Source organism: Rhamphochromis sp. 'chilingali' (assembly GCF_963969265.1).
Source record: "Rhamphochromis sp. 'chilingali' genome assembly, chromosome: 13".
NCBI lineage: Eukaryota > Metazoa > Chordata > Actinopteri > Cichliformes > Cichlidae > Rhamphochromis > Rhamphochromis sp. 'chilingali'.
Window position 1 is genome coordinate 34964985 of NC_137940.1, and position 23922 is coordinate 34988906.

General features: G+C 41.5%; 1 protein-coding gene across 1 annotated transcript; it reads right to left on the bottom strand.

The window, feature by feature from the left end:
• Window positions 1–540: 540 nt before the first annotated feature.
• vimr2 (vimentin-related 2) lies at window positions 541–23818 on the bottom strand. The gene is made up of 11 exons (XM_080901133.1): window positions 23794–23818; window positions 23566–23694; window positions 21019–21157; window positions 20778–20936; window positions 20467–20586; window positions 17212–17307; window positions 13163–13291; window positions 11118–11249; window positions 6575–6685; window positions 6354–6478; window positions 541–1501 (listed from the first exon to the last, which is right to left on the bottom strand). The coding sequence occupies exons 1-11, from the start codon at window positions 23805–23807 to the stop codon at window positions 1459–1461; spliced, it is 1197 nt and encodes a 398-aa protein (XP_080757259.1). The 5' UTR covers window positions 23808–23818; the 3' UTR covers window positions 541–1458.
• Between the last annotated feature and the right edge of the window lie 104 nt (window positions 23819–23922).

Consider the following 23922-nt stretch of genomic DNA (forward strand, 5'->3'; position numbering starts at 1 on the left):
TCCTGTACATAGCAACAATGCACAAGACCAGGAAAGAGGGTGACTTTCCTAAAATACGGCATGTTAGGGTGCAGTTCCTGCTACATTTTTAGTATGAGGAATATTTTGGAAGCACTGGGACGTTGTTACGCTTTAAATATTAGAAAGAAAGAAAAACCCTCCATTTCCTATTCTCTGAGAAAACCCTTTCTGAGCCATCCATTCTTCATGTCGGGGCATTTAAAGAAGTCACCGATGCCACACAACCACTTCCCCAGTCACTGAGCTCAAGTTCATGGAGTGTGGCTAATCTTATCTGATCAGTTATTAGCAGCATTTTTCATCTTTGTGGCAGAGCTAACAAGCCTTTGAGATCCCTAATTGCTGGGAATGTGCAAATCTCACGTTAAGCATGAAGATGAATGGAAGAAGGTTCACTGAACATAAATCACTCTGCTCTACAGTATGGGAGAAAGTCTTAAGCCTGAGGATTCACAAGGGGTTCTCATGAACCAGGAGTTTTAACAAAAGAAATCACACACCGTGGGTTGATCTCTCAAGCAACTAGTTTTAATCAATTTAAATCTAAAGTACATTTTGATGCTTGTGCAGAGGCAGCAACCAAAAATGATTTATCGCAGACGGCTTTAACATTGTGTAGAAAATAAGGAAAAGATTACTAGGGAATGTATTACCGAATGCTTATTTCCGAAACGACAGTAAATTGGGACACTGCTTTTGAAAGAAGCAATGATTAATCACACAGAGTTTTTCTTGTGGAAAGATCCAGGTGCTCATTTTGAAAGAGCTGCAGAAAAACAACTTCATGAACCATTTGAAAAGCAAACACAGCACGCTGGACTCTCGGCCGTCAAAACCAACTCAAATGTATGGCTGAAAAAGCAAAGGGAAGGCGAAACGCTTTTAGTTACCAAAGAGAGAGCCGTCATTGTCTTTGTTAACAGTGACGGGGTCGCAGGTTAAGAGCCAGACAGAGGCTGAGTGATGGACGAGGTGATATCAGAGCGGGAATGACTCCGCGGAGCCGCACAGTTGAGGGTGTGTGTGTGTGTTTATCTGCGATTGCGTGTCAGTCTTGTTCAACAAAGAGGGGACAAAGCATTTATGAGTCATATCAGAGAGCTGGTAAAGATAAAACCCCACTTAACGAAATATCCCCTCCAGACGCTGCACGGATACACACTCATCCCACAGCCCCCACCAGTTTTAGACAGCTCCATCTTTCTTGGAGTATCAGGGTCATCTGCCAGAAACCTGTAATCAATGGCCCGGCTTACTGTAGGCCTCCAGACAGCATTAATCTGTCATACTAAGTTTACGTCTGCTCAAATTGCCGAATCGTTGCGTTAAGCTTCATCGAAGTGCAGAAATGGGGTCTGTTTTTACGCGTTTGTCTTTTGTCTGTGTTGGGGAGCACAACCACAGTCAGGACAGCCGATCTGACTGCTCAGGCTTAAGTCACAGGCTGCACAGTCTCTCCTCCTCTTCCTCCACAAGACTCCTGAACAACAGAAGCACATAAAAACACAACACACAGGTTATAACTCACAGAAGCAGGAACGGCATTCACTAATTAGTCATATATTGGCAGATCCAGAGTAGAACATTATTTTCTCAGTTACTCAATTAGTTTGGACAAGCCAAGTAAACAGCTCATCACTCATTTAATAACATGCTTAACCTTAATAAAAGCCTAAAAAGAGTTTACACAAATAAGCTAAGGTACTTCTTGTTTAAAATCGAACACCTAGCCATGCAGGCAGACTGTACAAGCGTTTGTGAAAGATCAAGCAGTTCAAATGAGCTCGCTAAACAGGAAGTTCCTTTTGCAACAAGTCAGTTTGTGAAATTTGTTCCTTTTAGATATTTCATCATCAACTGCAAGTGATTGCAAAGCGGAGGACGTTAGGAAACATAGGCACTCAGACCAAAGTAGCTGACAAGAAAACAGAAGCAGGATCGTCAAGTGCTGAGGGGGCATGATGCACAAACGCCTTCACTGCTCTGCTGACTCAGTAACTGTAGAGCTCCAAACATCCTCCATCACTAACATCAGCACACAAACTGTGCACCGGGAACTTTGTGTTAAGCGTTTCCATGGCTGAGCAGCTGCTGTGGTGACCCAGGACTTTCGCCCATCATTTTATGTTATTCTCATATAACATGACATATTATCGCCAGTTCCACAACTAGCATATAGAGTACCGTCAGAATTTGAAGTCATGGTTTTCTCCACTTGAATGGATTTAATGTGGATTTAAGTTGAACACTGTTTTTCATCTCTGAGGATAATATCGACTGCATTGACTGTATACACAAAAAGGGTGAAGTCAATGTGAGACAGGCAGAAGACAGGAAGACTGTTAGATGAGAGGAAAGTGGTTAGCATGATTAAAAACAGCCTAAGAACCACTAAAGCTCAAGCCTGCCATGAACTGGAAACTGCATTACTGTCTACAGTGATGTGAGTTTTAGATCATCATGAATTGAGAGGGTACCAAACCAGATTGAAGCCCATGCTCCAAAATCAGCATCTTCAAGCTTGACTGAAATTAGCAGCTTCCCACAAAAACTAGCCAAAATCTTTCTGCAGGAAAAAATGTTTTTCCTGCAGAAAGATTTTATGTTTAGACAAGGCAAATTTGGCCACAATGACAAGAGTCGTAGAAGTAAAGGCGAGACTTTCAAATCTAAGACTGCTGTGCCAACTGTCTGGCATGGTGGTGGTAGCATTAAGCTCTGGGGCTGTTTTCAACTTTACTTCAAATTAACAGCCAGACGGTTGACACAGTTGGATGTTCCAAGAGGAAAATGATCCCATTTACACATAAAAAGGTGTTTTAGAGTGGACAGAACAGGCTAATATTAAGCCTCTGCTATGGCCTGCCCAAAGCCTCAGCCTCAACCCTAAAGAAAAAAAAATTTGTGGACTATCCTTAAAAGCCAAGCCTGTGCCAGGACACCAACCAATTTCAATGAACTCTATCAATTCTGCCAAGAAGCTTGCTGATGGCTACAAAAAGTATCTGTTTGAGGAGCAATTTGCTAAGGGACATTTAACCAAATATTAGTGAGCGTGTATGCATATATTTAAGCCTGTATGTATGATTCTGAAAAAAATCCTAAATAAATTCCAATTCCATTTTAGTCATTGAAGATATATTTTGTACAATCATTCCACCCAAGCAAAGCAACAGTTCATAGAAACAACAGTTCATTAAAAGCCCAATATTGCAATGACAGTCATGGCCATGGACCAGTTCTCTATAGCACTTTTCTATTGTACATAGGCATTTAAAGCCCTTTATACAACTTTACCCATTCACACAAGCACCTTTTCTCTGCTTTTTCTACATAACTCCAACACAGGTGATGAGAGCAGAGAAACTGAAACAAAATAAGAAGCTCAAAAGGGGAAGAGGGGAGTCATTTGATATATCGGTAATATAAAAACGAAACCTCATAGTAAAGTAAATAAAGGATCTTGTTCTTAGATGAGCTACTTGTTGCTGCGTCATGGAGCAGCAGGAGCAGACCACAAAGAACAGTAGAGAGAATTACAGTGTAATATGGATCACATTAGCAGTAAGCAAAAGTAGGGAGCATCTGCCCAAACTGCTCTGAGGTGCTTTCGCAGGCGATAAGCCACCCAGTAACGGCAGCCCGGGGTCATTAGGGTCTTCTTTGCAGACAGTTTGCCACGGCACAGAGAGAATAAACAATCCCCATTTTCATTTCTTATTCATGGCTTTAATCACGGATGACAAAACATATAGTAAATGAAGAAAGGAAGGAAAGAAGTTGGCATCGCCCGTGTGTCTTTGGGACAGTCTGCTGGGTAATGAGAGGGAATTAAAACTGTGGCGAATTTGTAAATGTGTGTACGGAGTGGGTGGGGGGTGAACTGACATTAACAGGCTGGCATGGAGAAGAGCTGGCAGAGGCCCAGCACATAGTGCTGTCAGTGTGAGGTCCTCTTTGCCCATTCTAATGAGGTATTTTGAGGGTCTGAGCTCAGGCCTGCATTGGGGGCCCCCCTGGGGTCAGATGGTCAGATGCAGTTGGATGGGTGATGGAAGGACCAGGAGGAAGCCTGTGGCAGCGGGAAGGGATGGCTGAAGTGCGTCACTCCACATACCAGGATGGCAGATGGTTAAACAACCTCAATGAACAGAGGGGATGACATGAAACTTCTTCAAGGTCGCGCACAGGAAACCACAGCACATTTCCTGTGAACCCAGTTGGCCCGTGATGTCAGCCTTTTGTGTTCAGGAATATCTTATAATGGAAATCACGGATATCCAGGTGGCACTGTATGAGGCGCTTGACAATACTGGGCTTATACACCGGATCTTGTGGAAACACTCCTTGCATTACTCACAGTAGAGCTTTTAGAAAAAGATTTTGGGATATTGGTGGTTTTCTCATCTTTGAAGAATTCCAAATGGAAACAGAGCTTTGAGCTAATTTCAGTTTAATAAAATCGTCTCAAGGCCATTATGTGCTTTGCCCCGAACAGCTCATTTATCCTGACATGTTTAAATATTATGTGGCACCTTTTTGAGCATTGAGGCGGACATCTGTTTTCATTTTAGCCTCTACCACAGAGATGAGAATCCACTGTATGCCTCAGAGTCTGTAGATATTAACTGCAATCAGATATTACGGCAGCTGACTTTATGACTTCAGCACCTTTAACAGGGGATGACAAACTAATCACTGAAATCAAATGATGCAGTGTTTTTCTTGGAATATTTCTCCAGCAGACACGGCTGTCCTCTTGACTGACAGTCTCACTAACAATTAAATCAAGTCATCCCAAAGTCTTCTCGTGTGTGTGGCATAGTGTGTGTGTGTAAAATTTTATTGGTCTCCCTTAAGAATAACAACCCGCAGCCCTGAAATGAGGATCGTGAAGGCACAGAGGTTTATATTCATGCAAGCTCTTCATTTTAAAACGTGCAAAAGAGGCGTGGATAAGCACTTGTACATTACAGTCCATCATAGTGCTTTAAGTTTTAAGGTTAAATTAAAGTACTGCTATAAAGTCAATATCTGAAATACATGATCTGCAAAACAAAGCAGAATACTGACCTTGTTATGATTGAAAATGCTTAAAATCAATTATGAATTAATTAATCATCAACTGCAATGCATTACAATTAATAAACTATTAAATTATTCGATTTTACCATAACCATTTGAACCATTTTATCAGTTTTATTATTACATTAGAGTCCAATAATAACTATCGAATATACAATGTAACAAGTTGCTTTATATGGATACAAAATTGCAACCATTTATATACGACTCCATTATAGACTGTATCCAACATTAACATATTGTCACGATGTGATGTGGTTGGTTTGTGGATTACTGTTGTAAAACCTTGAGTATTGAAACAAGAGAGTAAATCTGAGCATTATCACTTCATACTAGTAATAGTGTGTGTGGGCAGGGATAGCTCAGTAGGTAGAGTGGCGGCCCCATGATCGTAAGGTCGGGGGTTCGATTCCCCTGAACAGCTACCCTGAGGTACCCCTGAGCAAGGTACCGTCCCCACACACTGCTCCCCGGGCGCCCAATGGCTGCCCACTGCTTCACTGAGTGAATGGGTTAAATGCAGAGAGGGATTTTCCCCACGGGGACCAATAAAGTACACTTTCTTTCTTTTTCTTCTTTTCTAATGGATGCCTAGACTGCATCTATAATTCACCGTAATATAAAATGGGATTACAGAGATACAGTAAGGAGCTCAGACATCCAGAGGGAGCTCGGAGCTCTGATCACACCCTACAGCAGATCCAGAAATCTCTGGAGAGATTGTATATCTTGTCTAGACTGGGAGAGCCTTGGGATGCTAGAGAACTGGAATACGCTGCTGAGGAAAGGAACATCTGGAATACCCTTCTGAGGCTGCTACTGTAACCTGACTTACAGTCCTGTGAAAAACAAAGTACACTTCCTAATTCAACAGCACGTAGAACCATGTTATCATTCTCTGAATGTCCCTTTTCTCTTCTTTAAGTTATTGTTTCAGTTCACTGAGATTTGCAGGCATTCGTGTATCCACAGCTCTGTTAAGGTGTTTTTATATGACTTTTTTTTTTTAGCCATTTCAGTCATGGGATCATTGTCCTGTTGCATGACTCAGTTTTAGCCAAGCTTTAGCTGTTAGATGAGCATTGCATGGCCTGACCCTGAGGTCAACCAAACCTTTTAATTTCTAGTTTTTAAGTTCTCTCTTCTATTATCACAATGCGAAACTGATTAGATTATCTAATTTTACTCACATGTTGAAGCCAGAGTTGTCTGTTATTAAGTATAATTAAAAACATCAACCATCTGACCTGTAAGCAGCAATCTCCATGTCTCTGGCCATCTTCTGAGTGAGCAGAAACTTATAGTCTTCACACTGCTCCTTCATCTGTTCTTGGAAATTGGCCTTCTGACACTTCATTTCATCTATAGTCGCCTAATGTCACACACACACACCCACACAGAGCAGCAGAGGATGAAGTTGAATGACAGAATATAGGTTTCAACTGCATTAATCATTCCCCTGTTATACCTCTAGATCAGCAATCTCATCCATGTATGCAGCCTTCTTCATTTCAACCTCGTCCTCCAATTCCTCGTTATGCTTCTCAAGCTCAGCAAGCTCCTTTTGTAGCTCTGAAATCTTCAGGAATAAAGAGAAGGAGTTATTCATTGAACATATATCTGCAAAATTGCTTGTATATTGAATTCTTTTGTTACCGATAATGTAATAATCCCATACCACAACATTTTAGTGCCCTCGTGTTCATGTTCAGTTCAAGAACAGCAGCTGAGGAGCACTTCAGTAAGACAACAAAGAGCTTCAACCTTTGGTCAATGGCAACCTTCTTATCAGCCTTAAACTGCATTTCACATTAAATGAAGACTGCTTTGAGGCCGAGTTACAAACTGAGAAAAATGTGGAGACATGGAAATGTGAAGAAATAGACATGTGGGGCATTTAAGCATTTTTAGAGATACAAATGGAAGGGGATTGTTTCGGCTGTGGTCTCACTTCTGAACTTCAGAAAAATTATCAACAAATGAGGCCAAGAACAAGAGCAGATGTTAGTCGTCAGTTTGTAGTTGTCAGATGGCCAGAAATAGGACTCAGATGAATGCTAATGTTTATCCATTGCTGCTAGATATTTAAAAATAAATCGATAGTTATAAACATGGCAGCCAACACCATAACAAGTTGAATGTTATGCATCAGTTGGATGATATGAGAGCGACCCGCCAGGCCAAGGAGCCACTGGCAAGTAAGGCATTCTCCAAATCATAGCATCTGACCTGGCTTGTTGTTTCATCATAGATAAATGTTTTTATTTTATTCAGGTTTGGGAGGGTCCTTGCTAATGACATTAGGAAACGTGAAAACATCAAAACCACTGACAGTTGATGTGAATACTACAATTTTTTCTCTCAACAATGCGATCTTCTCCTGGAAAATGTCCTGTGGATGTTATTTTGAAACCTCGCATCCACCTAAAAATTGCAGCCAACCTTTACACACACAACCCATGTCTCCCATATCACCCCCTGATGGCAGCAACCTCCCTTAGTGGGACATAACGGTCTATTGAACCCCCAAAAATGACAGAGAGCCAGGGACCTTTCCATGGCCTCCAAACTCCCCAGATCAAAATCTGGACCTGTGTTTATGCCCTGACCAATCAGAGCTGCTTTGGTGCTATGAGTCGAACCTACACAATATTATATGTAGTGGCCGATCAGTGTATATTAGATTGTCATGACATATTGAACAGACATTCATTGATTCCAGATGGCGACTTCTGCAGAATTTGGTGATCCCCCGACAATTCTTCTAGCACCACTACAAAGTTGACATTTTTAAGAGGAAATATCTGAGGATTTATTGGATAGACTGCCATGAAATTTGGTTCACACAATTATGACCCCCCCTCAGGAGGAATTATAATTACTTCCTTAGCCTCCTGACTTGACATTAACTGGGCAAAATTTTGTATTTTAGTTAACAACTACATACCTCTGATTTAAAGCTACTCCCATCAGTCCCAGTGGCACTTTTTCATCATTACTAACTGAAAACATGGATTTAAACTGAGCTCTAACTACAACTGAAGTATGCAAATTAACCCAGCAAACACAGACAGAACAGGTTACTTTACTTTCACCACAAACTAACTGAGGAGCATCCCTTCCCCCGCCGTGAGTAATTACAGCAATCACTGAAGTTCAACAATTAGCTGTCACAGCCAGATGGGGATCCAGGCAGTCCTGCTCGTCTTTCAGCCAGATCATGTGACCAGAAGACGACCCGATTACTACTCACAGGCTGATGGAGACTTCCCAAACTGTGTGACTCACTTACTCTCCTTGGCATGATAAGTGGAGCCTGGCCTTGTATGTATACGCGAGCGGTGGCGGATAAACCCATCAGAGCCTGTTCTATTATATACATTTGTGTGTCAGGCCTGATTTCACTGCAATCGGTTTGTTTGGCCATGTTGTCTCTCAGTGAGAAACCAGACCCGAGGCATCCATCACAGACGAAGAGGAAACAGAGCAGATCAGGCCGTGCTGTCCATCCGTCAGCCTGGACAGAGCAAAAAGTGAGGCTGAATATTAAAGAAAAGTAGATGATGTTGGGAGACTTGTGCTGAGGTTACAGAGGCTTGATGTTTATTTAAAGAGCTGAAAGGTAGAGCCACACTAATGAGAACCAAACCACCATGTTTGCTACAGATGTGGTTGGGTGCCAGCTGTGGTCAGACCACTGACGGATGCTAATAAGACCAGGGTGGACTATAAGAGGTGTTTTTACCTGAGTCACCATTTCCTGGTTTGTCTTTTCATTCACGTCTCACTTTGTTGTCTGTTTCCTTCAAAGTCTCTTTGCTCCCTTGGCACCTTTTAATTTATTTATTTTTTGCTAGCAGGATGACAAATTAAGCTTCATTTCCTTTCCACTCAGTGTGTGTGTGAGAAGTATAAAGATGCCTATGACACTGCAGGCGCTCTGAAAGACTGTACTTAATATAACTGAGGACACAGAGAGCAATAAATCCTGTGTGAGCTGCAGTCGAGCTCTTCACATCTCCTGCTGAAAACGTCCGCAGAGTAAACACTCTGGTCAGCAGGATCTCCCACACTGTTGCTCTGCTGTCACTCAGCCGCTCTCAACTCCCTTTGCCTGCTGTGGGAAACCATTCATTTTCACCATTACATCTGATTTAGGAGCTGATGACCGACACAGAGCCAGCTGATAGATGTTAAAACCCTTTCCTTTTTCAGTAAAGAGGTTGAAAATGTATTATGGGAAGATCACTATCAGCAGGCAGTAACTAAAGGACTTAAATGATGTGTAAAGCTCTGATCACCTCAAAAACAATATTCTCTCATTCGGCTGTTGCAATCAGCAGCCCTGCAGAGCGTTTTGATTTTATATTTCTCACAGGTGTGGAGGCAGAAGTCAAGTGAGTGTTGATTGTGGAGCTCAAAACATTTAAAAAAAAAACCCAAAAAAATAATAATTTTCATGCCAAGAGTTACATGAGAAGATTTTATCACTCTCATAGCGTCATGAAGAAAGAGAAAAGTTTTTACAGGACTCTTTCACAGTACTGTTCAGTACACCTTTAGTGCTTCCATATCAGGAGGGTAAGTAGTAGCCAGGTGCGGCTAATCATATATTATTTAATTTACTGATCGTCACCAAATGTGACCGCCTCTATAAAGCAAAAGTTTGTGCAGTTTCCTGGTCTGGAGACAAACGTTGTGTTAACACAATCCTGGAATGTTCCCAGCAAATTCACTTCAAAGTCAGACTGTGAAATGCTCAAAGAAACTTCAAAAAGAAAGCCTGTTCAGTCTGAAACAACATGGCAGCACAGTTTAGATTTGCAAAGATTCGTCTAAGCAAACCACAGATCTACTGAAAAAACGGACAAACAAAACCGAAGTGGAAATCTCCGAGGATAACCCACAGTTCCATATTTCACCTGAAACCAAACACGGCCTATCAGATGTCACTCTGAGAGGTGATCATTGGGGTTTTTTCTTCATCCACGTTGCGAGGACAACGTTCCTACAGCTCAAGCTTGGCTGAAACTATGTCACGCAACAGGACAATGATCCCAATCACACCAGCAAATCTACAACAGAGCTACACAGTTAAACTTCAACCCAATTAAAATGCTGTGGTGGGACCTAAAAAAAGCTGTACATAAACTAATTCATGCACATCTCAATAAACCAAAGCAACACTGAGGAGTTCCTCCACAGCAATGACGATGACACTGATATAGTCACTTAAAAAACAGTTACTTTTAGTCCACGTTGCTAAAGGTGGTTTGCAAATGTTGAACTTGGTACTTAATGTTTCACATGTTTTTGATATGAAAGCAGATCAGAGGTATATGTATAAAAAGGATAAAATTGACCCCGTTTGCCATTGGCGTGTGTTGTGTCTGGTATGATTTCAGCCGGGAAAATATTAAACATGTCATATCTGCTCTCCTCACACTTGTTTACTTATGAAAAGAAGCAGGGGGGTGATTCTTGTTACACTTACTTGTAGAACTTACTGTATGATGCTGGATGGTTTCCCTAACATGAGTTGTTTCAGGCCATGTCTTAGTGGCAAACAAAAGCATATGTTGAAGAACAATTCACTGCGTTATTTAATATATAACTCATTCATAAAGAATGTTAATCATAGTCTGGTTTCCAAATATATGTGGCCAAAACAAAGATATGAAACATAACAATCACATAATGTTATGCTCTATTACACTATAAACTGCAAATGATCTTTTGGCTTTAATTGTGACTGTTTGTTCCAGATATAAGTTGCTGTAGGCGTACATAAAATGGGTAAATCTTTTTTTTTTTTTTCCTTTTTTGGATCAACTAGCTTCCTTTTCGTGCAAGAAGTTCAGAAGAACTTAAAAGCTTGGCAAATGCAACCAAAACGCCCTGCCCTGATGTAAAGCTCAAGTTTACTCCAAACAAACTATGCTAAGCGTATGTGCTTTGTGTAATTTGGCTCAACTAACTCTTTAAAGAAAGGGCAGGGGGAGAACACTCACCAGCATCTTTATCTCACCGGCGTCCTTTATCTTTGTCAAGTCTTTGACCGTTGACCCTCCAGTTCCTCCCACTTCCACTTCCTTTCCGTCACCACTGTGGACCACAGCAGAGGAGGCTGCACCGCACTCATACTGAAGAGACACAAGATGAGAAGTCAGTGCTGCTGGGATCTTTTTGAGTAATTAAGTGCACTTTGGCAGGGGGAGCAATCAGAGTCTCTCATACTAGCTCTCCTTGCGTACACCAGTTTCATGATTAGCCAAATCATGAGGGCGCACAGGTGTGTAGGAGTCCGCCAGCAATCACCATTACTGCTCACAACCAATAGCAATCATTTTAGCATCGAGACAATTGCGTCTCGTAATCGAGGCCAGGCACAGACAGGACGGTGTCCAGCTGGCGAGGCAAGAGCCTGAGTGGGAGGGAGAGAGTAAATAGATGGCGTTTTAAAGAACAAGAAACACACGTAGACAGGCAGATATCCCTTAGTCATGTCTCCATATTAAATGCACACAAACACCAGTGTCCACTTCAGTGCAGCTAAGGAGCCTGGGAAGGCGGCCTGCAGTCTGATTGCAGCCCTGACCTCTGAACCAGGCAGACATCCTCACCTCAGAGAGGGTCAGACCCACCGGAGCTACAGTCTGACCCCAGTGCAGGACCTCGATGCTGCAAGACACACACACACACACACACACACACACACACACACACACACACACACACACACACACACACACACACACACACACACACAGGTGGACAAAGACATTCTGTTCGGGTCCAGAACAGCACCTCTGATTTCCAAGTTCTTCCCCAATGTTGTGTTAAGAGGTAAAGAAAACAAGTGGGAGCCTCGTTGTGTGATTTGTGAAAGCTGAGAGGGACAGAGGGAGGGTGGTGCGGTGAGAATATTGGAGTTAATCGTAAAGAGGATGAGGAACTGGTCACTGGAGAGAGTGTCAAAAGTGAAAGTACTCAGATCTCTTATTTAAATAGAAGCAGTTCAAGAATAATGAAATAACCCACAGGAAGTGAACGACCTGCACCAATATATAAACCGCAGAAGGTACTTAGAAGTATTAAAAAACAACCCAGTAACACAACCTTATTGTTCACATTACTTCGTTCCATGGCATGGTCCGGCCAATACACACAGTGAGATTGTAACACATTACTTTATCCTGTCACGAAATCACTCAGCACAGGTTGGCTGGCTAGCTGGAGAGCATATCATCAAGTGAAATTAAAACCACACAAGATCGATTTCTGTTGGAAGCGTTTGTGCCCTGTTTAGGATGCATGGCCAAAAAAATAAAAAAAAATAATGACAACTGTTTAGTTTTCTGAGATCATGAGATCATAAAACGCTCAAGCAGCTGTGATGTGTGTTTCCATGTGTGCTCACCGGTGGCTCTGCAAACCTTTTGTGGCATATCCCAGATATGAAGAAAAAACAAAAAAGGGCTTGTTCCCATTTACCCGACAAGTTTTAAAGGAACAAGGTTTAACTTTTGTGAAACTCGGTCAACACGATAGCATTAACAAACTCATTTATTATGTTTTTTAGTTCATTCAACAAAACTTGCTTTTGTAGTACAGTCTCAAAATGTAGTGACTGTATGACCCACAGTTTGAGAGCCACTGAAAGATCGCAACCGATGTCTGTCTGAATCCAGCCTGTGAAGCCATGAATGCTTATTTATCATATTTTCACATGCTTTTTTTTCATCTAATGAGACCCACTTTGTTATATTTCTCACAATGATTTTTTAACAGCTGGAGAATTAGCAGCTGTTAACAGTGGTGTACATACGTTATTTTCTTGTTTGTTTGTTATTATATGGCTCAGTAATGTATTGAATACATGTTTTTCCCTGTAAACCACCATTATGTTCATTTCTGACTCCGTGTTTTCATTTTGGGGCTCTACACATGATTCACAGTTAATAACTGGGCCTTAGCGCAGGCCCTCGGATCGTCCGGTGCATGGTATTGGTGTGGTTCTCTGTGGGTTTTGTGTGTTATGTACTCTGTGTTGTACCTGGAGTGTCTCAGCCAGTTGGCAGTAGTACTTTTTTACATCCAAAGCCGGAGCAATGTCAGGGCTGCCAAATTTAATCACTGCTGCCCGGGTGATCCCTTCGTTGGGCTCCAGCATATCCTCCACTGTCTGCTCATACACGAAACACATACAAATACACAAGAATGTAACAACACACATTTATTTATTACACTGTTCTTAATGTCAGTTTTAATAGACTTGCACTTTACTTTACTTCTTTATAATTCAGCTCCTAATATTTCCTAATACATCCACAATCATCATCTATAACTTTCTCTTTCTTTGTCTGGCAGCTATATTTTTCCCACATCCTTCTCCCAGCATACCCAGTATCTCTTCTTCATACGTGTCCAAATCAACTCTGTCTCAACTTTTGTCCTTTGACTGAGAGGTGGTCTGAGCTTTTAGGATATCTACGATGAAACATGAACAAGCACAGGTTTTATATCGATCATGCAAAGGACAAAGAAGCAGCCTCATCTAACTTCACAATGATTTTGAGGTATGACAGGTCATTTTGGGAGGTAGTTGTATGAAATTTAGACTACTGCAACATTACACTTAGATCTATTTGTTCTTAGTGAACGCAATATTAATGAACATTGTGTACAAATACATATTTTCTAAAACATTTTTTAAGCAAGGAAAATTTCACCTAATTCAAACTTCTGGAAAAAACAAACCAAAACAACAGTGGTGGCAACAAGCTTCCATAAACCCTTTGATATTAAGAATCTTATTTGCAGGAGTGCCCTGGTAATAAGTAATAACTTGACATGTTGTTCCAGTGGCAGGAGAGATCAGATCTCAAAGAAAATCCACACAAGGGTGTGGAGAACATGTGAACTGAAGCTTCCTGAGGTTTGAACAGGGGCGCTACAAAGAGGGGGCCAGAGGGGGCACTGGCCACCCCCCAAAATTTGCTGACCCCACCTGGCAAGACTGTCCTATGTTGGTAATAATTTTAATAAATGTGAACACGAGAGAGGACGAATCATTAAAGTATGGTTGGGACTTAAAGTCAAGCAGTTAAAAGTCAAGTTAAAAAAGATGATCATGGATTTCAAATTATGGAAGTGAACGCAAATAAGCTGAACTTATATCAGTTTCATCTCTCTATAAGCTTATTGATGGCGCTCTTCTCAACAGCCCCAGCAGTAGAGAGCTACTATCTCTGTCTAAAAGTAAGTCCCTGTCATTGTCCATTTACCTGTATGACTGATTTAATGTGGTTTGATTCTATAAGACCCTGCAAAACCAAAGTGTTCTTGCAAGAAGTGCACACTAGGGCAGACACCTAATTTTATATAGAAACATGTTAAAAGTCTAAAATGATTAGAAATACAGGAGTAATGTGATTACTTGTATAGATGGATGGTCAATATGACCTTATGTTTGCTACAATTACACCAAACCACCAATGCTCTGACTTCTTGCATTACATTTTAAAATTGAGCCTTGTCTTTATTGATGAAAATGTGTCAGCATTATTAATTAGTACACATATGTATGTTTATTATATCCATAGATGCCTAGTGTATTTCAGATATAGCTCACCCCTACAACAGTAAAAGAAAAAACTGAGGAACAAGTGTGTTGTGCAGTAAAAGTATACTCAGGTAAATTTTCTGTCTGCTACAAACACACAGAGACCAAAGGCCTCAACATGCATGTCTGCAGCCTCACATCAGTTACAAAGAAAATGAACTGCTACAGAGCTGCAGTGGCAGACTAACATTTTTCTCCTCTTCCCTGCACCTACATAACGACATGGCTGCCGATTTCTCAGGGGAATGTGGGGTATCTGGAAGTGCCGATAATAACAACAGTTAATAAAACAAAGGGAACTTCTGTTTTCATTTGGTATTCAGCCGCATTTCCCGGACGGGGAGTTATCGAGCGTGTCCCAGAGGGAGTGTGTTAAATGCCGCGCGGTCCGGCTTTGCAGAGGAAAAACACAGAGTGATGGAGCTGCTCCTGCTTCAGCTGCCTCCCTCTCTCTCTCTCTGCCTGCAGCCTCTAGATCTGATACCGGGGTGCGCCTGTCATCTCCTGGTGAGGTGGAGAAAATTGTAGAAGGTGCAGAGGGCTGGGGGTGTGTGTGGATATGTACAGAATATGGCTGCAAGCATGTGCTTTTTTTAAAGGAGTAGTTGAAAAATTTGTTTGAGTGCAGAGAAGCTACTTAATACATTTTATTTTGTGGGGCATGTTCAAGAGTTCGAAGATAAAATGACAATCTGATACTAGCACAAAATCCTTTATAAACCAGTGAATTCTTACACTGATGTTTCAGCAAGTGAGCTTCGGCAGAAAGCAGATTTTGTCAGCTTCAATCTCCTGTTTCCACTTGTTATGCTTAACAACCCCAGAGTTGGTTGTTCTTTCATATTTACCATGCAGATATGAAAATATGGGCATATTTTTTATTATTCTCAGATCTGACCTCGACCTGATTGAAACACTATGGTGAAACCTTTGCAGTTTTATAAAGAAGAGTGGGCCAAAATTCCTCCACAACGATGTGAGAGACTGATAAAATCACACAGAAAACAATTACTTTAAGTTGTTGTTGCTAAAGCTCGTGAAGCGCTAAGTGTACTCGGTTCTACACAGGACTCCAGTAAAAACTCTTTTTCACAGGACTGTTTTTGGACAATAACATGCTTTTTTTTTGTGATTTTATATTTGTGTATTAAATTGGTTGTAATTCATCAAATGTTTTTGCAATATTTTGGTTTTAACTGAAAGTCTGCAATTCAATCACATCCTGTTTGTTTGCTGTAAAATGCCCAGAACAGTGGGAAGGTGTTCCTGCATCTTCGATCAATGAGGAATTAAATCTGCAGGTTGGTGCCTATTACCGTTTTTATCTCACAGAGACTTTTTACCTCGATAAATAAACTAAATATAAAAGTTACTCTGCCAAACACTGACTGCAGCTTTTGCCTTGAGACAGAAATGTTTGATCTGCCTCAAAAATGAATTTATACCATTCAGGAGAGGGATGTTTTTGATACATTACAGGTCAAGAAGTAAACAGCTTAAATACAGACAATCAATTTTTGGCACATTCACATATCAATTAACACATTCCTGTGATCTGTTCATGGTGCAGATGCAAAGTGGCAGTCGGTGCTCTACAGAAAATTAAAATCTTACATGTGACTCATTTTAAAGTTTTTAAATCAGGTATATGATCTATGTGTTCTTGCATTATGTTTTTGGAAAATATTTTTGCAAAACACTCAATTTATGATGTTCAAACTTTGCATGAGGATACTGTGGATCTACTAACAGTTTCGTGCATGCTATACCGATTAGTTTGCAGTATTGTGGTGAAGTTTACAGTAACTGATGCCATGTTGGACTCATACAGAGCAGGCTGTGTCGTTCATGGACAATGTGAAGTTACATCAAAGATAGCAAACATCAAGTTATATTTAAATGCTGATCGGATTCAGTCACTGAATTATAACTTTTATACTAGGTTTATAATGTCTATGTGTTGGAAAATGAGGAATATAGTTCATGAAATATCTGCTTATATCTTGTTGAATTCAGCTGGGTAAATCAACAAAAAACAGCGAGTACCAGAGTAGCAGCTGATCACTTGATGACTTATTTCAAGTAACTGTTTTCAACAGCCCATCTTTAAGTTCCACCACCACTTAAACAAATCCCACTTTAACCCCTGAGGTAAAATTTAAAAGTGTAACAGTCCAAAAACACCTTCCTTCCCATTAAAAGACTAGTAACGACTGCATTTAGTACAAAGCCCTTAAAAAAAGCGATTTTATGAATCTAGAATTGAATGCTCTGCTCATATTTTTCTGTTGTTGTGGCCGTTTCTGGTTACAACTCTTCAGCAAGGTGACCAAGGTCGCGAGGAGCTGCGTTTGTCAACACAGATCTGGGCATTCCTCCAACACTCCTGTCTGACCTAAGTGCTACATTTTGAGCCATTTCTGTGACTATAAACTGTTCCTGTTTCATCAGCCTGCAGCTACAAACTCCCTTTCTCTCACCGTCCTGTGCAGGGTCTCCATGCTGGCCAGCTGCTCCTCGTAGATAGTCACTTGCTCCCTCAGAGCCAAACACTCTGCTGTCACAGCATCCACTTCCTGTTAAAAGAAAGTAAAGTTAACAGAGAAGTTGAACTTAATTTCTGGAAGTGTCTGAGGAGTGCTCTGCAGTTTGCAAACTAAATCAAACCACAGGTGGAAAAAACATGAAGTTGTTTCCACCCTGAAGACCAATTTTGAGAACAATCAGCACCAGCCACTCTGTCACTGAACAGCAACTACACGCCGCAATGCAGAGGAAAAGGGAGGAGGAGGAGGAAGATGAGAAGGAGGCTAACTAGACACAAAAGCCTTGTCACCCAATCTATTTGCCGGCAGGGGTTCTGAATTCGTCTACTCTTTTTAAAGAACTGGATTAATTGGTGTTGAATGCAATTACTGTTTGTGCCTGCTTTTACATTTAGGAAGAAAGAGTTTGGTGGTAAAGTTGTGGATTCCTGCTGTGAGGGTGGCAGGGTCAGTGATGTACTGCAGCAGATTAAACAGACTGGCTGCTGCTGCTGAACTCTCTGAGCTGGAGAAAAACCTGTTGTAGTTTGTGTAGTTGCTCCATAGTGTTCACACACAGTCACAGACTTCTTTTACTCAAGTTGCCATTTCCAGCTCCATAGTTTAATTCTAGGGTAGCTTTGCATGATTCACTGTTCAAAATAAGCCGTTTCTGTTTATGTAGCCATTTTAGCTCCAACTGACTTTCTCAACCTGAAAATACTGTATAACAGACAATAAGGAAAAGCATGTTGGGTCAAATTTAAGTGTCTTACACATGTTTGTTGACATGATAGCGTCACACAGCTGTTGCAAATTTGTCAGCTTTACTGGATTGGATTGAGATCTGGGAATATGTAGACCATTTAAGTACAATGGATTCATTAACATGTTTAAGAAGCCAGTTATTGATGGGTTGAGCTTTGTGACATGGTTTGTTATCAAATACAAAACTCATGTAGCATTTCAAAGATGCTCACGTTAAAATATTCCCTACACCATCACCATCAGCCTGAACCAACAGGATGGGTCCACACTTTCATTTGGTTTACAACAAATCAGACCCTACGATCCAAAAGTTGGAGCAGAACTTGAGACTCATCGGACCAGGGAAAGTTTTCCAACCTTATATAGCCCAATTTTGGTGAGCCTGTGTGAATTGTAGCCTCCATATCCTGTTTTAGCTGACAGGAGTGATACCCAGTGTGCTTTTCTTCTGCTGTTGCCCATCTGCTTCACGATTTGATGTGTTGTGCCTTCAGAGATGCTTTTCTGTATACCTTGCTTTTAACCAGTGGTTATTTGAGTTACTGCTGCATTCCTGCTACCCCAAAGCATCTAGGCCAGTCCCTTCAGATCTCTGATGTCAACAAGGCATTTTCTGCCAGAGAAACGCTGCTCATTGGATATATTTTTTTGTACTACTCTCTGTAAACCCTAAGCATGGTTCCTAATAGATCAGACGAGGCCATCTGACACCAACAACCAGGAAAAATTCAGTCATTTAAATTTGATTCCCGTTTCCAATTTGAACTGCAGAAGAGTTGGAGCTTTAAGTCTTCACCATGAGTGGTGGCTTGTCACATGTATTATTGTTGACATGTTTAATATAAAAATATTGATTAGTGCTCTCCATTCATCTGTTTATTTTTATCCCAATGAGGATTAAAACCAGCTGAAATTCTGACCAAAAGAAAGTCTTCTAATGTAATTCTGACCTTGTTTTTACCTTTAAATGAATCTAAACTCCATATATGCTAAATTAATTCATCCACTCAGACTCACTCTGTTTTTCTGTAGCCACAGAAAATCAAAATGAGGTGAAATGTGCAATCCTTGATGATGGAGTAGGATAGAAACCACACAAAAGCCAGCGGTATGCTCTAAAACAAACCAAATGTGGCTTTTTGACGTTATGCTGACAAAGATGCAGCTTGTTGTGGGCCGATCTGTGTAGTATTCACTCTTCTCCTCCGCATCTCTGCTCTTCCTCTACCTCCCTGCTGATTTCCCACCAAGTCTTGTCACCCTGCAGCTGCTTCCAATTCAGAACTGCAGAACAGAGCCAGCAGGAACATTACGGCACCATATCACAGCCTGCGTTACATCTGTGAGGCACAAATGAAAGCCTCCCTCGCATCTGGCCTGGTTCTGGAAAGGAAACGATGGTCTCTGGCATGTGCGAGGGAAGAAAAGTTTGGTGGCTCAGGTTGCAGTGGGCCACCAGCCCAGACTGTGTGACTGCTGGTGATCAAAACCCACTGGGCAGCACTACAGAGGAGCAGCTGTGCCAGGTGTCAGCTGGATGGAGTGGGAAGTGAAGATGCTTGACAGCCCTGCCATCTAGTGCTCAAAGTATATTATCGCAACACGGTCAGATCAGAGAGAAAATGCTTCGGTTCATACTCAAGTTTTAAGTAAGTGATTTAATACTAATATATTTAAGTAGACACAGCCACCAAACTTATTTAAAGGGCAGTTTTATACATTATAAACTTTACTGCTTGAGGTTTCACATTTGCAAAATGTAATTTTAGTATACACTGGCCTCTGTTTTGTGAGTTTTGATCAACAGTAGTAAATTCAGTTAAGAGTTGAGCTCTAACTAAATAATTTTACTTCAAGTGAAATTGTAGCCTTGACAGACTAGATGACACGACCCTGTGGGGAATCCTGACGTTTGTGTTTGGGCCTATGATCACCATCCATCCTTTTTTTTTGCGTCTCGCGTGGTCGGTGAAATGGGGACAGCAGTCAAAGCAGAGGCCAGCTCTTCTTGGGGGACACCGACGCATCAAGCTACGAAACGTGATCTCTCCGGTGTGTCCTGGGTCTTCCTCAGGGTCTCCTCCTCATCTAGGAGGCCTCTTGGTCTGATGCTCAATCCCCAGCTGACTCCCTTCGATCATCAACCATCCATTAATATAACCACTCAAATAAGGACGTCATTATTTGAGTGGTTATATTAATGGATGGTTGACTCTGATGTGACCCTGAATTTTACTACGCTTGTGCTCTCTTAGCTTTTTGGAACTGAACCTACTGTTATAACCAAATCTTCAAATAAATTTATAGTCCTTAAAAAAGAAAAAAAAAAGCACAGATTATTCTTTATTTGTCGAGCAGAGTAGAGTTCCCTCCTGACCATTTTTCTGAAGCAGCAATGGGATTTCCATGCATACCAACAGAATACTTGCCAAATACAATTACCTCAGCCACATCTTGTTGTTCCTGCCGGACGAAGATCCTCTGCTGCGACGCCTTCTCATAGTCTTTCTTCAGGAGCTTGAGCTCTTTCTGCAGCTCCTGTGTGTCATTCAGAATCTCATCCTGTGGTGAGAAACAGCCAGACACTGATGGATCTTGACAAGGTTGTAAATCAGACCTGCCCACAATTATGCAAAGTGTGATCCGGCTGATGTCATGACGTGAGACGTGCTTGCGGACTGATATGAGAAAACCTCATTTAGGCATGCCATCGCACGGAGAGACATGCAGCAGACACACCCAACAGCACATACCCTCTGCTTGCCCAGTCTTTCCACCACAGCGTCCAGGCTGTGGTCGGGCACCGCCACAGTGGAGGTGATGCTGGAAGAGGCCTGGCGATTGTTCAGCTCTTCCTCCAACTCAGTGATCTGACATTCAAGAGACTCATTGTCGTCCTCAAAACAACGAGCCTAAAGGGCGCAGGTTTAAATAGCGTGAGGTATACACAGAAGAAACCAGCAGAGAGGCAGCAGTTACAGTGTTTGTCCTCACCAGCTCAATCAGCCTGACCAGGCGGTCATTGAGGGCAGCAATGACGGTGCGGTCCTGGACAAACTGGTCCAGACCTTCTTTGTTCTGAGCCCTGGCAGCTGCAAAGTCTAGCTTATCACAGTCATCAACAGCAGCAGCCCTGAGAAAAGGCACAAAGCACCAAAGACTCGACTCAATATTTTTAAAGGTTTTAGAAAAATAAATTAAACACATACAGAGAGGCTTCATCAAGTTTATCCCTGCTCATTTTCTTCCATTTCATTTTATTTTGTAAGGCTGAAATGTTGCTAATTTTGTGATTTTTGGTTCTCTTTTGTTGGTGTTTCTTTCATTTTTCTGTGTTGTATGTTATGTCATATATTGCTCTCACTTCATATATGAGATGTTTTTCGTGGGCATCCAAACAAGGCATTTATCCAGACTGAATATACTTCACTGTAAACATGACATCATGGAGTTATTGGTTCAGTTTGTTCATTTCTTAGCAGGTTTACTCATAATTCTGGATTTGCATGATACATTTAAGAGAGGTCAGGCTTCGAGGTGCTCATGTTTGGGAGTCAGTCTGGATCTGGATGCAGGAATTCATGGAAGGATTCTTCACTGTTCTTCACCAACACAGGGTAACAGTCAACTCTTAAAAAAATGATGATGATGATGATAAGGAACACCAACTTCTATCTATATCACAAACCAATCTCTTGATTCTGGATAAAGGGACTCCGCTCATGCATGGTGCGAAGGGAATTTTCAGTCTTGGCAGAGGTGTGTAGTCTCTGCTCTTGTGCTTGAAATGCTCGACTGCGTTTGACGTCACAGCAAATAAAGATTGCACCCTGTGATGGCGTCTGTGCGCTGAAGACATTTGTCACTACCAGTTGTTGGTACCTCAGTGCTGATTACTTTACCTACCTATTATGCATTGATTGCTGTATGTAGACATGCATTTTAGGTTGTTAAGCACATTTTGACACATCGGTGTTTTGGGAATTTTCAAATTTGTCTCAGACCACAAACCTCTGAAGTTATAATTGTTGATGAGATTACAGTTTACAGCTTAATTAATATTACCTAGAGACAGGTTCAAGTCATACCCAGATGTCAGATTTTAGCCCATATACATTTTCTCTCGTCAAAATGTCATCTTATATCTCATTTTTACTATATCCTGTTCTAACTTCTAACTTATGTTATTTCAGAGTGTTATTAGACCATATTACAGGACTTTTTTCCCAAAAATTTCAAATTTTTATGTTGCAAATTAAGGTCAATGAAGTTAACACATTGCACTAGTTTTAGGTGAAAATGAATATGATGAATATGGCTCCTCCCTTCGTTACGCTGAGATAGAACTTGGGCTTCTAGGGGCTTCCCACAATGCACAGAGTATTTCTTCTTCACTCACCTTTTCCCCCCCCCCAATTACTATTCATTTACACACCACTCTGCATTTAAAAATGGCCTGTATTTATATAGCGCTTTTCTAGTCCCTAAGGACCCCAAAGCGCTTTACACAACCTGTCATCCACACACTGGTGATGGCAGCTACATTGTAGCCACAGCCACCCTGGGGCGCACTGACAGAGGCGAGGCTGCCGGACACTGGCGCCACCGGGCCCTCTGACCACCACCAGTAGGCAACGGGTGAAGTGTCTTGCCCAAGGACACAACGACCGAGACTGTCCAAGCCGGGGCTCGAACCGGCAACCTTCCAATTACAAGGCAAACTCCCAACTCTTGAGCCACGATCGCCACAATTTATTTTGTTTCGCCTTCCTCCCCTCACCCCCAACTAGTTGCAGCTAATGCTTGAGCTCTCTGAGCCTGGTCCTGCCAGAGGTTTCTTCCTGTTAAAAGGGAGTTTTTCCTTCCCGCTGTCACCAAGGTTGTTGGATTGTTGGGGTTTCTCTCTATTAGTGTAGGGTTTGTTTTTTTGTTTGTTTTTTTACAAAAACCCAAAACAAATAATACACAGCCTAACATTTAGACCAGCTACTCAAATATATAACATATGGCTTTCATCATTTACTACTGTTAGGCTAGCTGCTATGACCACAAGTGTGAGACTGGCCGCAGAAATAAAATTGTAATTTTGTCCTGAATTCTGGAAAAAGCACTCGACTGATAGTGACATTATTACATCTGACCAATCTGTCAGATAACCTAATCTCTGCTTATTTGCTGACAACCTCACAGTCAGTCATGGGGAGGCCAATTTCAACGTACATGTCATACATCGTTTTTGTATTTAACTTCATTCTTAAGGACTATAACAAATAATTTTCCAACTTTGGGATGAATAAAGATGTTATTATAACCACTAAGGTTCTTCAGCATCCACCGGGAAACCTTTGACATGTAAAGCAGTACACTATGTTTTAATCATAAGGGGAAAATTTCAGATGTTACCCTTTTAAATGAAATCTCATTCATGTATTTCATCTATAACATTTTTCAGGTTAAAATGCCATACCCCTCACAGACAAACTGGTGGACATGTTTGTACACCTTAATATCTTAAAAGTGGTAAGCAAAACCCACACTGACCTGACAGAGGCCCGGTATTGCCCCGCACACCGCACGCTCAACCCTCCGTTTCGTCTCCAGCTGTCGTCCTCAAACAGCTTGCGGTAGGAAGACACTCTGAGCATGGCCATAGCTTTGAATGGCTTCAGACTGAGATAAGACACAACAACCAAATGGAAGCAGCAGATCGAAGGAGGATTTTATACTTGGAGGGAAACAGAATGTTGCACTGAGGTGAAGCAGACTAACTTTGGCGTGAACATCACCCAGTGACGATTTCACATGCACCCGAAGAGTAAGGCCCAAAAACCTGCCGTGCAGTCACCGTTTGTCTGCATAAGATTTCCAAGAGGACGAGATTGAGGTGGGGCACAAAAC

Bases quoted from the DNA above. Each gene is read 5' to 3' on its own strand.
- vimr2 (XM_080901133.1), bottom strand. The intron at 6,479-6,574 runs GTATAACAGGGG...GTGTGACATTAG, and splicing joins ATGAGATTGCTGATCTAGAG to GCGACTATAGATGAAATGAA. The intron at 1,502-6,353 runs GTCAGATGGTTG...TCTGTTGTTCAG, and splicing joins ATGGAGATTGCTGCTTACAG to GAGTCTTGTGGAGGAAGAGG.